Source organism: Nomascus leucogenys, chromosome 22a (assembly GCF_006542625.1).
Source record: "Nomascus leucogenys isolate Asia chromosome 22a, Asia_NLE_v1, whole genome shotgun sequence".
Classification (NCBI taxonomy): domain Eukaryota; kingdom Metazoa; phylum Chordata; class Mammalia; order Primates; family Hylobatidae; genus Nomascus; species Nomascus leucogenys.
In genome coordinates, this window is record NC_044402.1 from 111,149,810 (window position 1) to 111,164,598 (window position 14,789).

Here is a 14,789-nt window from a genome sequence, read left to right on the forward strand (position 1 = left end):
GGTCATCTGTTTTCTTTTAAACACTTTGGTGATACAAAGCTCAACACATTGTAAGATTATATATTGTGGTCACTTTTTTTTGACATCTCAGGTATTCTTTATCTTGAACTAAGGTCTGTTTCCTTGGAACTCTTATCCCTGATTTTCTGAGTTTCAGAGCAAAAACTTAATCTCTTTCATTTTCAACATCTTAATTATTGGAAGGTTGAGATATAAAATAAGAGGAATGTGATACCCATATATGGAAATGGAGAATGTAAGACTGGCCTAGAGACATTTGTACTTTTTCAAATACTGTACTGGTAAAATAATGATGGTCTGTTGGCTTTATTTGGCTCTAGGTTGCCAGCATATGTGCTTTCCCTAAGGTTTTCTCAGATATCGACTATTGCACATCGTCCCATACTCCCTCTTTTGGAAATGTTCCAGGTTATTCACATAGTTTTTAAATTGCCATGCTAAGAAATCAACATAGAACTGCAGGTGTATTATGATTGTTGCTGAGCTCAGTGGGGTGAATGCCTCCCCTTTTCTAGACATTTCACCAAAAAATGAGCTCTTATTATTTTATAAATAAGCTCTTGTAAAAAATGAGCTCTTACTTATATGTGGTCTCTTTTATCCTTACAAACATTCTATGAGCAGGTACCATTGTTATTCTTATCTTATTGGAAACCAAGGCTAAGCAAGTAAAGCACTTTGCCCAGGTCACAGAACAGAAGGATGGAAACTCAAATGTCACTGTTTTAAGACGTTTCTAAATCTGATAAGCAAATCTCTTGTGTAATTTATTTAAGTCTTTTATACCCACCCAATTATTCTCGCTTACTCTCAGCTTCATCATTCCCCAAGGACACACATATTATTAACGTATAGGTTATAGTGATTGAGACCATAGACTTTGGAATCTGACAGATAAGATTCAAAATCCTAACTCAGTCACATACCAGTCACATGAACCTGGGTTATTTATTATTACGTTACTTTTATTTCCTTACTTCTAAAAAAGGACTAGAATATTTTTCCTTTCGACTCCTTCCTCTTTCAAACTTCCATTTAATGATCTCTTGATGAGATCTTTGAGACTTATTTTTAGTCCACCTAAGTTATACCATTTACCTAGATAGATATTGAGCTCTCCCACCTTCTTTTCTTTCCCAGTGCCTAAACGATAAAGATATTTTAAATGGTTTTCAAATGCTTTAGTTTCCTATCCTGTTCTTAAAAGTCAATATGAATTTGTTTACTTTTACTCTTTTCCTATTACTTATATCCATGCTAATCAGTGGATGAGGGAGATAGGCTCTTAGCCACTCTTGGCTGCCTCTAGAGGCAATCTGTTACTGCACAGAGAGGCAGCACTTTCTACTGCTCTCATCAGGAATGTAGCAAGGGAACTGGTTCATGCTCAGTGCATCTGTTAGGACCAAAGGGGAGGATGAGGGAGTAGCTTCCTTGAAGGAGGTACCTGAAAACTCTTTCTAAAATCCTTTTTTTTTTTTTTTTTGGCCAGGTTATCTCTCATGCCATCTCCGAACATGTTGAAGATGCAGGTGTCCACTCGGGAGATGCCACTCTGATGCTGCCCACACAAACCATCAGCCAAGGGGCCATTGAAAAGGTCATCATTTATAAATGAAAGTGGAAGGGAAAAGGCAACAATCAGAAAAAAAAAACCTAAGTTTTTTTTTTTTTTAAGCTAGGTAGAAATGTAAGATATGCTGCAGGTTAAATTTAATGATGAGGCTAACTTCCTTGCTCTGAGTCACCTGGGTATTCTAAAGATAACAATTTTCTTCACTGTCCTTTTGAGCCCCTTTGGTTGTATGTGAGTACAGGGGTTCTCAAACTTGAATGTGCATCACAGACACCTGGAGAGCTTGTTAAACACATTGCTGGACTCCATCCCCCAGTTTCTGATTTCATATTTCTGGATCAGGCCCCAGAATTTGCGTTTTTCACAAGTCCTAAGGTGATGCTATTGCTGGTAGTCTGGGGATGGCAGTTAGAGAACTGCTGCTTCCTGGGGATTCTAATGTTTCAGGGCCACACACAGGTGAGCAGCATCTGAAGCAATGCTTCTCAATTAGGAGTGGTGAAACAGGTGTGGACCAGGCACTTGAGAACTTTCTGGAATCTATGCTTTCCCTCCTCACTCTTGACTTCACCTCCAGACAGCACTTTCTGATATCTCTTTTGAGCTCTCTTTGAGAGCCAGCCATATAAAGAACGTACGAAAAATAATGACTCTGCCTTAGTACTCAATGTGCACTGCTAGGTGTACATTTAGAACCTATCATCTTAAATAACCTTTGAGGAGGTCCCATTAGTCTTTAGGTATATTAGATCAGGCTCAGGTTCAGCTCTTTTTAGTGAGCTTTTCCAGTGACCCTACCATCAGAATCCAGGCAGACCTGTCTCCCTGGTTGTACATTGGGCTGGATTCTGAAGGTCTTTGTTCTAGAAGTTAGAGGTAGCAGGATACTTTGTAATAGCAGAAGCATAAAAGAAAAAAGTCCTTCGATTTCAAATGTACTTCAGTTTCTCATGTCAGGATAAATGATCCTCAGAACTCAGGATTTTCCAAATCCCTCAGAGCTCAGTGTGTCATAGACTCTACTTCCTTTTATACCCAATTACATTGCTGAACCACTCTTGTGAGCATAATGAGTGAGGAGCTCTTGCTTTTTGTAATCAATGCCCCCTCTTGGCATAGGGACATTCTGGCTCTGGTTGAATAGAGGGATTCCTGTATGTGACATGCAGGGCTTCCCTGCAGGGAAACACTGTTTCCTTCCGAACATAATATCTAACCTTGTAGAGTCCAGGGCAACAGAAAAGCAACATAAAAGAAATCTCTCTGGTCTCTTTGCAGTACCATGTAATTTCAGGGCCTGTACCTCCCAGCAGGTAGGTCATTACATTGATATAGAGGTTGGACTGCAGTTTCTGGTGCTAAGGCAACTAGACTGAAAGGATTTCATTTAACCCTCAATGTAAAACCAGATTATATAATTGTAGATAGATAGGGGAATTTGGCAGAGAGATAATCGTGTAAAATTATCTGTTCTTTTCCCATTATTTTTGTCTATTTATTGCATATTATTTTGTTAATAGAAGCCTAATAGTGCCCTCCATTATAATTATTAAGGTAGATATATAGTTCTCTGCGAAGAGAAATTGAAGACATCCAAATTTAAGGTACTCTGCCTTTTAGAAAGTTTTCAAAAACTAAGATATGCTCTTCAGCACACTATACGATTATCCTTTTTAATTTAGGTGAAGGATGCTACCCGGAAGATTGCAAAGGCTTTTGCCATCTCTGGTCCATTCAACGTCCAATTTCTTGTCAAAAGAAATGATGTCTTGGTAAGAAATGCCAAGGTGCCTGAGAGGACACCACCACTGTGTTACGTCATGTTGGTTTGCGTCTCTCTGGTAATCTTCTCTGTGAACACCAGACGAAGAGCAACTGATACCCCTGGATCTGTTTGTGTCTGAGTGTGGAATGATGCATAGCATATAATGTCTACCTTATTTGAAGGCCCAGGCTATTGGTGGTACTGATAAGTCAGTTACAGCTTTGTAAAGCACGCTGATCCACTGGGAAGGTCACTGTATGCCACCTACGGTATAGTATAGATGGATACGGTGAGACAGACTATCATAAATAAATGGAATGTGTAGAGTAGTCATAAATTCTGTGTACTGAAATTCTGCTTTACTCCTTACCCAGAGACGATACCATTTGCAAAAATAATAAATGAACTATATTAGTCCTAATTAATTTAGTCTACTTAGTTTAGCTAATCAGTAACTGCCTTAGTCTGTTTTGTGTTGCTATAACAGAATACCTGAGTCTGGGTAACTTGTAGAGAAAAGGGGTTTACTTGGCTTATGATTCTGGTGGCTAGAAAGTCTAAGATTGGAAAGCTGCATCTGGTAAGGGTCTTAGGCTGCTTCAATTCATGGTGGAGAGTGGAAAGGGCATGGGCAGGTGCAGAGGAATCAGATGGTGAGAGAGAAAGTGGGGGAGAGAAACTGAAGAAACCAGACTTTTTAACAGCCCACGTTGTGGGAATTGATTTATTCCTACCAGACTGAGATTATCCTTTTTAATTTAGGTGAAGGATGCTACCCCAACAGGAGAGCATTAATTTATTCATGAAAAATCCACCCCTGCAACCCAAACACCTCCCACTAGTCTCCAGCTTCCATCACGGCCACACTGGGGACCAAATTTCAACATGAGTTTTGATGGGGACAAACCACATCCAAACCATAGTAGTAACCAGCATTGATTTACCTCCTACTTGCAGTCATATGGTGGCTGCAAAAATGTATTAAGCAAGCCTCTGCTCTCAAAAAATATTGTGATTTACTGAAGGTGGGGAAGAAGATAAATTAGTAGAAAACTATAAAGTAGAGTATCACAGTTGCTAGAGGGGATGTACAAATAAAATGGTATTGGAATTATAGAGCAGAGAGAATGTATTCACCAGTGTGTGTGCACGAGCATGTATTTGAGCATCCTGTACTTGGTTAGGGATAGATCATAAAAGACTTCAAGGTAGATTTTGTATTGTGAACTGGATCTTGCAAAATGGTTGGAATTTTGACAAGTTAAGGATGGTAGAGAGATTATTACACATAGATAGAACATCATCTGTAAAGATGAGAAAAGAGCATATTTGGAGACAGTAAATAGTTCAATTGAGTGAGATGATTTTACTGAGTAAAATGGGTGAACTGGGAAAGTAAGATTGAGGCCAGGAGGGTAGTATAAGATAAAGATAGTGAGGTCCATTGAAGCAAGAGGACAGAAGGCCTTCAGGGACTAGACTTTAATCTGAAGCCAGTGGACATCCAGTGAAGGTTTTCAGGAGGGGTATGGCATTATTTGAGGTCTGCATTAAACTAAACCTGTCAGCAGTGCATGGGAATGCAATTTGGAAAAAGGCATGAAAGAAAGTTAGAGTTCAAAGATACTGACTGAAAGTATCGGAAAAATCCAAGCAGTGAGGAGAAAAGAGACAAGATTAGCAAAACTCTTGTTTTTTATTAGCTGGCCCCCAGTTAATAACAGCTGGAAACCAGTGGTAGAGAGAATGTTAATATTGTTGTTACTGGCTCTCAATGTCCTCTTTCTTATTTTGAATTTTATCTCTTCAGGTGATTGAGTGTAACTTGAGAGCTTCTCGATCCTTCCCCTTTGTTTCCAAGACTCTTGGGGTTGACTTCATTGATGTGGCCACCAAGGTGATGATTGGAGAGAATGTTGATGAGAAACCTCTTCCAACATTGGAGCATCCCATAATTCCTGCTGACTATGTTGCAATTAAGGTAACATTTTCCAAAATTTATTAGTCATTTTATGAGTTCTAGTGAAATTAAAAGAACAATTTGTCATCAAAAATCTTGTTACTTTTAAAACCTTCTAACTAAAGGGTTGGACTAGGGATTTACGTTTCCTTTCAATAATGTACTGCAGTTGTACTATAGGCAACTTTATGTGAACTATTGTCATTTCAAAAAAATTTTTAAAACCATCTAGAATTGCATAACTTCAAAACCAAGTAGCTGAGTGAATTATAAGCTTTTTATGCAGCTGACACATGATGGTGCTAGTTTAGCTGGTAAATAGAAATCCAGGACATACTTTGCTAGGATAAAGCTTGAATTGTGCCAACTCTTACATGACTTTTGTAAAAAGGGTTACCCTGTGGGGTTGATTAAATTCCTACCACATTGACCACCTTTGCTTAGTACATATTTTCTTCAGTGGCATGATTTTTCCATTTGAAAAATTGAGACAGCTGTTGCTGTATGTGTTGCTGTGAGGTTGTTGAAATTGATAACACCTTTATAAAGAGTGACCAGGAATATTTAAAATTTGTTCACTAATTTCCAATACATATGTATATTTTAAATAATACCTTAATAATGAAGCCATTGCGATCTCCTAGCTGCATCACTATGATTGTGCACAGAATTATGACCTTTAACTACTTGGCTGGACAGGCATGAGGATTAGTGATATATAAACATTTGAATTACACAGATGAAGAGCACAATGAAATTAATATTAATATATTTATGTAACATTAATATTGATATATTTATGTAAAATTGACAAATTTCTGATGTTTTCAAAAGGTTTCTGTTCCTCTATGTACTAGTGACATCAGCCATAATTGTGTTACAGCTTAGACTTGGAATTTTGACTTTTATGATGGGAACTTTAAGTTGAAGCTGTGAATTTAAAAATCTGTATTAATCTTGCTTAAGCTGATAATGTAGGATGCCTTGACTTTTATAGTGCATTGAGATGGAATGTGACTTTTTATGTTGGGAGGAGGGGTGGCATTTTATTCATTGAGACTATGACACAAACATATATTGTTAAATCTTTTAGTAGAAAAATAGAGAAAATTTTTTGAGACCAACGAGTAGTAGTGACTGAAAAATATTTTTTCACTGGAGATTCTATATATGGATTTTAAGTTCATGTTTCTTTATTCATAGTCATAGGAGTATGCTTATTTCTTTTAGTAAATTGATATATGAATTTTTAACTAAAAATAATATTGATGGATAGAGATGCATTTTTTTTTTTTTTTTTTTGAGACGGAGTCTTGCTCTGTCTCCCTGGCTGGAGTGCAGTGCCATGATCTCAGCTCACTGCAACCTCTGCCTTCCAGGTTCAAGCGATTCTCCCTCCTCAGCCCCCCAAGTAGCTGAGATTACAGGCACATGCCACCATGCCCAGCTAATTTTTGTATTTTTTAGTAGAGATGGGTTTTTGCCATGTTGGCAAGGCTGGTCTTAAACTCCTGACCTCAGGTGATCCACCTGCCTCGGCCTCCCAAAGTGCTGGGATTACAGGTAGATATGCATTTTTTAAATGCACTGTATCTTCTAGCTTACTCATTCCCTAGTTAGCATTGTATATAAATCTTAATTTTTTTCAAATTACTCATTCATTTTCAATCTTAATAGCCCTAGTGAGGCTAATGGGTATCAACAGATGGGGAAATAGGGAAGCCGAAGTGCAGAAATATGTAACTTGACCAAGATGATCCAGTGAAATGACTCCCAAGCTAGAATTCCCATCATAATTTAGATTGGGTGCCAGAATCAATGGAGGAATTGATAAAATTCCTCCATGTACCAGATAAGTGGACATATAGCAAGAAACAAGAACTTAGTTTTCAATGAATTGCATCAGTAAAATAAATGAAAAGGAGGCACTCCTATACTCTAGTTCATATGAAAGTTCTGTGCAAAAGTGTTTCCAAGCAGAATGTTTTTCAAAGCTTTTAAGAGGTGTCAACAACAGTTTAATGTTTCAGAAGCTGGCTTACAGACAGCCATTTCTGGCAAGGTGGCTTGTTGCAAGTTCAAATGATCAGAACAAGAAGAGGAATGTTTCCAAAGCCTATCAAAGAGAAAAAATGTGTTTGAACTCTGTCTGGAGAGACCAATGCCCAGTGGACTTTGAAATCATTCCAATAGGAATATGCATGGGCCAGATTAGAAATACTGGTCCAGACTGGTCTCAGGGGCCCTATTTACAGAATTAATTTGTGATTATTTAACCTAAAGTTTTGGCCAAGAGCTCAAGAAATTCTTGGAATGGACTTTTAAAGCTATCTTTCAAGTCGGATGCTTGGACCCAGAGATTTTTTACATGTCTACTGTAGCCTAAGTGAACTCTGTGAGAGATGATTCGCTAAATGTATTTATCCTCTCTTATTCATTTTCTACTTTTCCCTCACATAATTTTTCTCCCTGTTTTTTTTTTTTTTTCCCCCGACAGGCTCCCATGTTTTCCTGGCCCCGGTTGAGGGATGCTGACCCCATTCTGAGATGTGAGATGGCTTCCACCGGAGAGGTAACTAGTTAATTATCCATGGAAGCTTTCATTAAATCTACTTTGAAATCTATGGTTTTATGATTTGAATACAGAAAAATAAAGGGAATAAAAATGTCTGCTATCAGAGTAAGACTCAAAGGGCTTATGAATTTTGAATTTAAAAAATATTTTACTTCTATTTGGAATAGGGTCTAAATTCTTATTTATATTTTAACATGGGAATATAATACACATGTTCCTAATTCATTTTTACATGAGAACATCTTTCAGGTATTTATCTAGACATCCAAGTAAATATCTTCTGTGTCTTACTTTCTATTTAAAGGTCTCCTGTAACAGCACCTCATTCTCTGCCTTGCTGCCATGAAATTAGATCATTTGATTTTTACTAGTAATATGGAGAATGACAGCATTATAAAGATCATAGACCTAAACGTTGTGGAATCTGCAGATACATACAAAATTTCAGGACTACTTTCAACCTCCTGGGGATTATCTAAAAACTATAATGGAATCGGCCACTGGATGTCCCTCTTCACTTGTGTTGGGGCTGTGTCAGCTGAAGGTTTCTTTAGGATTATGAAATGTGTTTCTTGTAAAGAGCTGTCAGATTCTAGAAAGTTCTCTCCATGTCAGTGTCAGGACATTTTATGAATCACCTAGCCCTTGACAGACTTACTAGATACAACCTTCAGATTCTCATCAGAGCACATCGGAGTGGCAAGATCAGACTGTGAGCCATCATTGTTTCCTCTTGGTATTAAGGAAAACCTAAAAGGAGAAAATACTTAATTGCAACAAAGTATGTGATGTTTTATATGGTTGCCTGGTTACAAGTAAGATCTGTGATGAGAAGCCAAGTGAGACAAGAAGGCAGTCAGTCAGGAATAAATGGCTGTCCTGTTTGTATTTGGACTCTTAGAAAGGGGACTCTTTGTCACTTTGTTGCTTCTTTTAATTTAAGGGCAAAAAACCCTTACTTTTAAATGAGGGTGCTGTGTACGTTTCATCTCCAGTCGGTTTAAGGAGACAGTCTTCAGGTTCATCTTGATACCATGGTCACTACTACTAGTAATGCTGATTTTAGCTGGCCCAGGGTTCAGATCAGAGAGATATCTATTTTCCCTCATACTATTTTTTTTTTCTTTCTTCCTTTTTTTTTTTTTTTTTTTGAAACGGAGTTTTGCTCGCTCTTGTTGCCCAGGCTGGAGTGCAGTGGCATGATCTCAGCTCATTGCAATGTCTGCCTCCTGGGTTCAAGCGATTCTCCTGCCTCAACCTCCCGAGTAGCTGGGATTACAGGCATGCACCACCACGCCCGGCTAATTTTGTATTTTTAGTAGAGCATTTCTCCATGTGGGTCAGGCTGGTCTCGAACTCCTGACCTCAGGTGATCCGCCCGCTACAGACATGAGGCACCGCACCCGGCCTGTGCTGTTTTCTTTAGCATGGCAAATTTGTTTTCAGTGCTTATGTTCATTCTGCATCCATACATATGTTATGGGAGTTATTGACATATAAAAATAAGAAAGAATGAGAAATTCAGCTCCCCTTTGTTATATCTGTTTCTCAAGTATAAAGAGAATTCTTCTTCCATTATTTGAAAGTCGTATTTCCAAGTGTCATACAGTATAATATTATGAGGTCTGTTTTATTACTGAAATCAGAATTCTAGCTTAGTAAAATCTTAATTATCCTTCAAAGAGACATTTTCAGTGTCCAAATGGCTTGTTGTAGGATTAAACATCCAGCTACTGATATAAGTAAGGGGCATTTTATGTTCCTAGTGGTAAAGTGGGGATATTAGTCCTAATCTTTAATGGCACATTTAACTACTTTTTATGGTTCTGTAGAAAATTTTCAAAACCTCGTCTGCGTTGTTGCATCTGCACTATGAGGGGATTACCCAATTATTTTCAGTAGAATTTGAGACTCATTAACTTAGGTTGACCTTATTTAAGTTAGTTGCCCAGCACTTGACTGAGTAAAATGTTCACTGTGGAGAGAAAAGCAGCAGCCGCATGTGCTGGTGACCAGCTGAAGGTTATAGTCATAAGAACGTTTCTTGCACAGAAATGGTAATTTGCTTAAGAAATGAATTTAGCCGTCAGTGGTATTTACTCTAATGGTGGTTCTGTACCTGTGCCAAATGATGATATACATGGCAGAATTGACTCCTATCAGGTTCAAATATACCACTTGTTCTATAATTATGTTGGCTATTTGACTTGTAGTTATATTGTAGCACAATTACCATAAACCTAAATGGAACTTCTGTATACCCTAACATTACTATATATGTTAGTTTGTTTGGAATTGTTTTTTCCCCATTTGGCTGTGGTATTCAGGACTAGTAGCAGGATATTTTGGTTCACTTTATGAAAATGATTTTTTTAAAAAACAGGTTCCTTTGAGGTTTTCATGGAGTTATTAAATTTCTCAGAAGGCTGTTTCATAAGCTCTATGAAATGACTCCAAACCAATTCAGCAGTTATGCATTTCTGCTACTGACTAGTAAATTCATGCACGGCTGCATAGTATATATGACACATACTGTTATTTAAACAGTAAGTCATATTAACATTCGGAAACTTACCACATTATGGACCAGAAGCTGTGATTTGTATCCAAGTAACTCTCAGTAGAATCCAGTTATGTTGCTCCATTGAGTGTTGTTGGATAGAGAAAGAATTGCTTATTCATTCATTATGCTTAATTAAAAACATAAGATACATCTGCCCTGGCCAGCCTTTTAATCCCTGGATTCAGATTGCACAGTCTTTGGGCAACATTAATAAAATCTACAGAAGGAGTCTATGAGTAAAGTACTTTCCATTTGTGTGGTACATGTGCGTGTGTGTGTGTGTGTGTATTTTAATTTTAATTTTTGGTAGGAGTAGTTGACTATTCTTTGCATCCTCTATTTTAATTTTTTATTTATTTCTAAACAGGTGGCTTGCTTTGGTGAAGGTATTCATACAGCCTTCCTAAAGGCAATGCTTTCCACAGGATTTAAGATACCCCAGAAAGGCATCCTGATTGGCATCCAGGTAAGTGGTTTGTGGCTGTGTGCTTGCCCATGGTCATACACGGTGAGTGGGGAGGGGCAGGGTAGAACGTTAATTGTGGTATAGAGGAAGGGAGATTTGTTTTACGTTTCCGTTTATGGCAACTTACAGGAAGAAGGGACATTTGTTCTCTATTTGCTTCCTGATTTTGCCTTCTGTTGCATCAGCCCATGCAAAAGTAAAATACAGACAGAAAGAAAATGTTTCTAGCAAAGGGATATTTGTTCTAAATGGGATGCAGGGTACTTTAAAAAATGAATCTCTTATTCTTTGGTTTTGTCTTTTCTATATGTTTTACTCTTAGCTCTCCATCCTTAGTTCCTGAACATAGGCATTATATGAGGTTGGGTCTCACTTCCTCTGTTTCTCTTGATATTTCTCTGTCTCTTGATTTTCCCCTTGCCAACTCATCCATGTTATAGTACCTACTCTTCTATCTATAACTACCATCTGTAAATTTACATCCTCAGCCATCCCATATTTCCAACAATCTGCTGGATACCTCCACTTGAATGTCTCAAATCCGACATTTCTCAAACTGAAGTCCTATCTGTTCTCTCCTGACCATCTCCCCTTCCTTCCTTTCATTCATTCAGTCCTTCACATTTCAATCACTTCTAAATGCCAAGGATTCAAAGTTGAATACATGGATGTTATTTGATTAAATTTCTCAACACTCCAGATTGAAAGTTTTTGAAGGGTAGTGACTTAATGGGCCTAATACAGTCAGCTCATTTCATAGTACACTGTGGAAGTTCTTGATATATTATTCATTGGTAAGCCTTCTAGGTCAAAGTAGGGTGAAATGAATATCTTTATGCAATAAAAATGCATTGTCAATTTATTGATGTAAGTTAAATATAAATCTTAGGGCAAAATGATAGGAAACTTCTATTACTATTTGGAATGCTTTTTATTACTGTTTAGAACTACTTCTATTACTAATTGCAAGAGTGTACAAATTGTCCTGTTTATAAATTTCCTGAAAAAATACTAGAGGCTTCCCAACTGGTCATTCATTTTTATTTGAGATTAGTAATTCTTGGGTCCTATAAAAAAACAACAAATGGTCTTAAATAATATCCCTGCTGTGCTTTTAATAAGCTCAAACTCTGCATGGCTACATAAAAATCAATAAAAATATAATTAGAACAGTACCAGGTATTCTCAAGCCAGTGGGTGATTATTTTAGATTCCATCTCATTAGGGTGTCTTAATATTAGCAAATTAGACTCTGGAGACTATACAGGTAGTGGCTTTGGAGAAGTTTCTGCAAAGAGTAACTTGGGATTTTGCTTTATAAAGGTACCAGAAGGACGATGGTGAATAGTTAGAGCAGAGGCTAACAAGCTGACTTGTAATTGTGAAGCTTAATGGCAGTTTAGAGACAAATCTCACCATATGATAGACTCATCACGCTATAAATGGGTATTAAGTATTATTAAGTCCCAAGTAGGAGAATATTTGCCCAACTTCCAGTTATGGCTTAAAGTTTAATGTGAGACCTGGGGGCATTCAGAGGAGACCATGCCCTTAGTCCACATCTTCACATCTAATCATAATAGTGCTAACATTTTAAAATGCCACTTTAAGAAGGCAGTGATGTATAAAATTGTGCCTTGTTTGGTTCTAGTGCTGCAGGGAAATGTGAAGCAAAAATTAATTTGATCCCTATGAAGTATTTGTGTAATTTTGGCATTAGTGGACAGAATTTTGCTTTGTAGGGGAAAAAAGGGTTTGTTAGAAAAAATAATGTTTTCTTAAAGCAGTGAGAGCTGGCTGTTGAAAATCTACCTTTCAATGCTTTCCTTTTTAAAGAAATAAATGTTCTAGCAGCTACATGAGTTGTTGCGAAGAACTTTCTGCACATGAGAGCATACGGACAGAGATTTAAAAATATTAAAAAGTACTTAAAGAATACTTAATAAAATTATACTTAAGAAAATATTTACAGCCATGGTAAAATTGATCAGCTAATGCATAGTTTCTTCATTACTATATGTAGGATTTTCATTCATGGTGTTTTTAAAAATGCTTAGTCTGATAAACTGAAAAAGCATGACAGAATATACTAAATAGAGAGTTAATAGCTATAAAACTTACTTGGCTACTTCTCAGTTAGTATGGGGCCAAATCTAATCTCAACTTTTTACCGCAGCTTCATAGCGATTGCAGATAAAGTAATCAGGGTTCCATATTTTAGGATACATTGTACTTTTAAAAAGCATTTTATTTAACATGGTCCTACTTGGTCAGAAGAACTCATATAAACACTTTTGGATATATAAAGTTAGAACTGAAAAATAGCACAAAAAAGGACTGCTAATATATAAATGGGGGTTAGGGATAGTAAGTCCAATGGAAGGCATCTAGTTGAAGGTGAGTTATGTTACGAAGTTCCAAGAGAACTGGTTATATGGCAGTCTTTCTAACTTTTAAATTTCTTCTCTCTTTCCCACCCTACTCCTTTACACATACAGACTCTCTGTTTCTGGTCTTCCAAAGTTAAATCCAATGGGTCAAAGTACCTGGAAAGTTTGAAATATTCATAACATCAATCTTATAACTAGGACTTAGGATAAAATAATCAAGATGTAGATTTTGTCAAAGGATTCTTCGCAATCTATTACAGGCCTTGTGTCTCTACCAAGGCATTTCTAACACAAGAAAGGCATAATACAGGTTTATGTGGCAACAAAAATCATCTTTGATTTTCCTGTAATATTTCTAGCCACATTTCATCGCATTAGGATTTATTTTTAGCTGCCGTGAGTAGGCAATCTGCCTTGTTTTGAAGTTTTCTGGAAGACCCTTTAACAATAAATGATTTACTCTAGAGTAGATCAAGAGCACTCACTGTGTTTTCCTCTCTGATTGGGCTATTCAGTGATGCTCGTGGAGTGGCAAGTACCAATCTGCGCTTCAGCATCGCTCAGAAACACAAAGCAAGCATTTTATTTGAAATGACAACTCCAAGTGACATGAATAACCTTTTATCTTTAATATGGAATCATTAGGAACAACCATAGAGTTGTCAATCCAGAGATCCCCGTAGAATCCACAGGCATCACATAGTATTAACTTGGCTTTCTTTTCTGTAGCCAGGAGTTGGATAAATGTGAAAATGATCATTGGAGGAAATATATATATATTTCACTTTTAAAGGACTGTCTTCTTTATAAACATTTCCAAGAAAATAAATCAGCTTGTACTTGTCACCTTTTATAACAGATGGTTTCTTACGCAGGTATTTTCAATCAGCTTTTAAATCTGAGGCTACTCAGATGCAAGCTGACGGCTGTAATTTCTTTTTGTAGAGAGGCTGTTTAAGTGTCACAATTGTTCAATACATGTTTGATAGAAGTTTATAATGTGCCTATGGAAGCCAACACCCAGACCAGAAGGTAGAGTGGTTTCCTGGCTGGGAACTGTCAATACTGTCATGTTGGATATTTATCTTTTCCACCTGGGGGACAACACTGAAACAGCTCCATAATGAGGTTCTGCCTGGTGTCTGCAGGTCTTAAAGGACTTGCTGACTTATTTTACTTTAAAATGGCAAAGAAAAAAATTACATTCTAGTACTCCTCCCTCAATGTTTTTCATGGTGATTTTAGCCAAGGTTAATGCAATCTTGACCTCATATTACACAATGAGTGAAGGATAGTCTTCCTATCCCCTATTCTCCCCTTTCCCAAACTTAAGTATGCATCAAAATCACCTGCAGCATTTGTAAAACAACAAACTGCTAGGATCCACTCCAGAGTTCCTGATTCAATAGATCTGGGGTGGGGTTCAAATTTTCATATTTTTAATAAATTCCCAGGTAATGCTGATGCTACTCT

General features: G+C 37.2%; 1 protein-coding gene across 3 annotated transcripts in view; it reads left to right on the forward strand.

The window, feature by feature from the left end:
• The window catches only part of CPS1 (carbamoyl-phosphate synthase 1), a 197,876-nt gene that overhangs the window by 175,731 nt on the left and 7,356 nt on the right, over positions 1 to 14,789 (forward strand). For all 3 annotated transcript variants that reach the window (XM_003254024.3, XM_030803337.1, XM_030803338.1), the window contains 5 exons: positions 1,514 to 1,621; positions 3,280 to 3,369; positions 5,173 to 5,343; positions 7,820 to 7,894; positions 10,828 to 10,926. In XM_003254024.3, the coding sequence (XP_003254072.1) occupies positions 1,514 to 1,621; positions 3,280 to 3,369; positions 5,173 to 5,343; positions 7,820 to 7,894; positions 10,828 to 10,926 (543 nt within the window). The remainder of the gene's footprint in view (positions 1 to 1,513; positions 1,622 to 3,279; positions 3,370 to 5,172; positions 5,344 to 7,819; positions 7,895 to 10,827; positions 10,927 to 14,789) is intronic.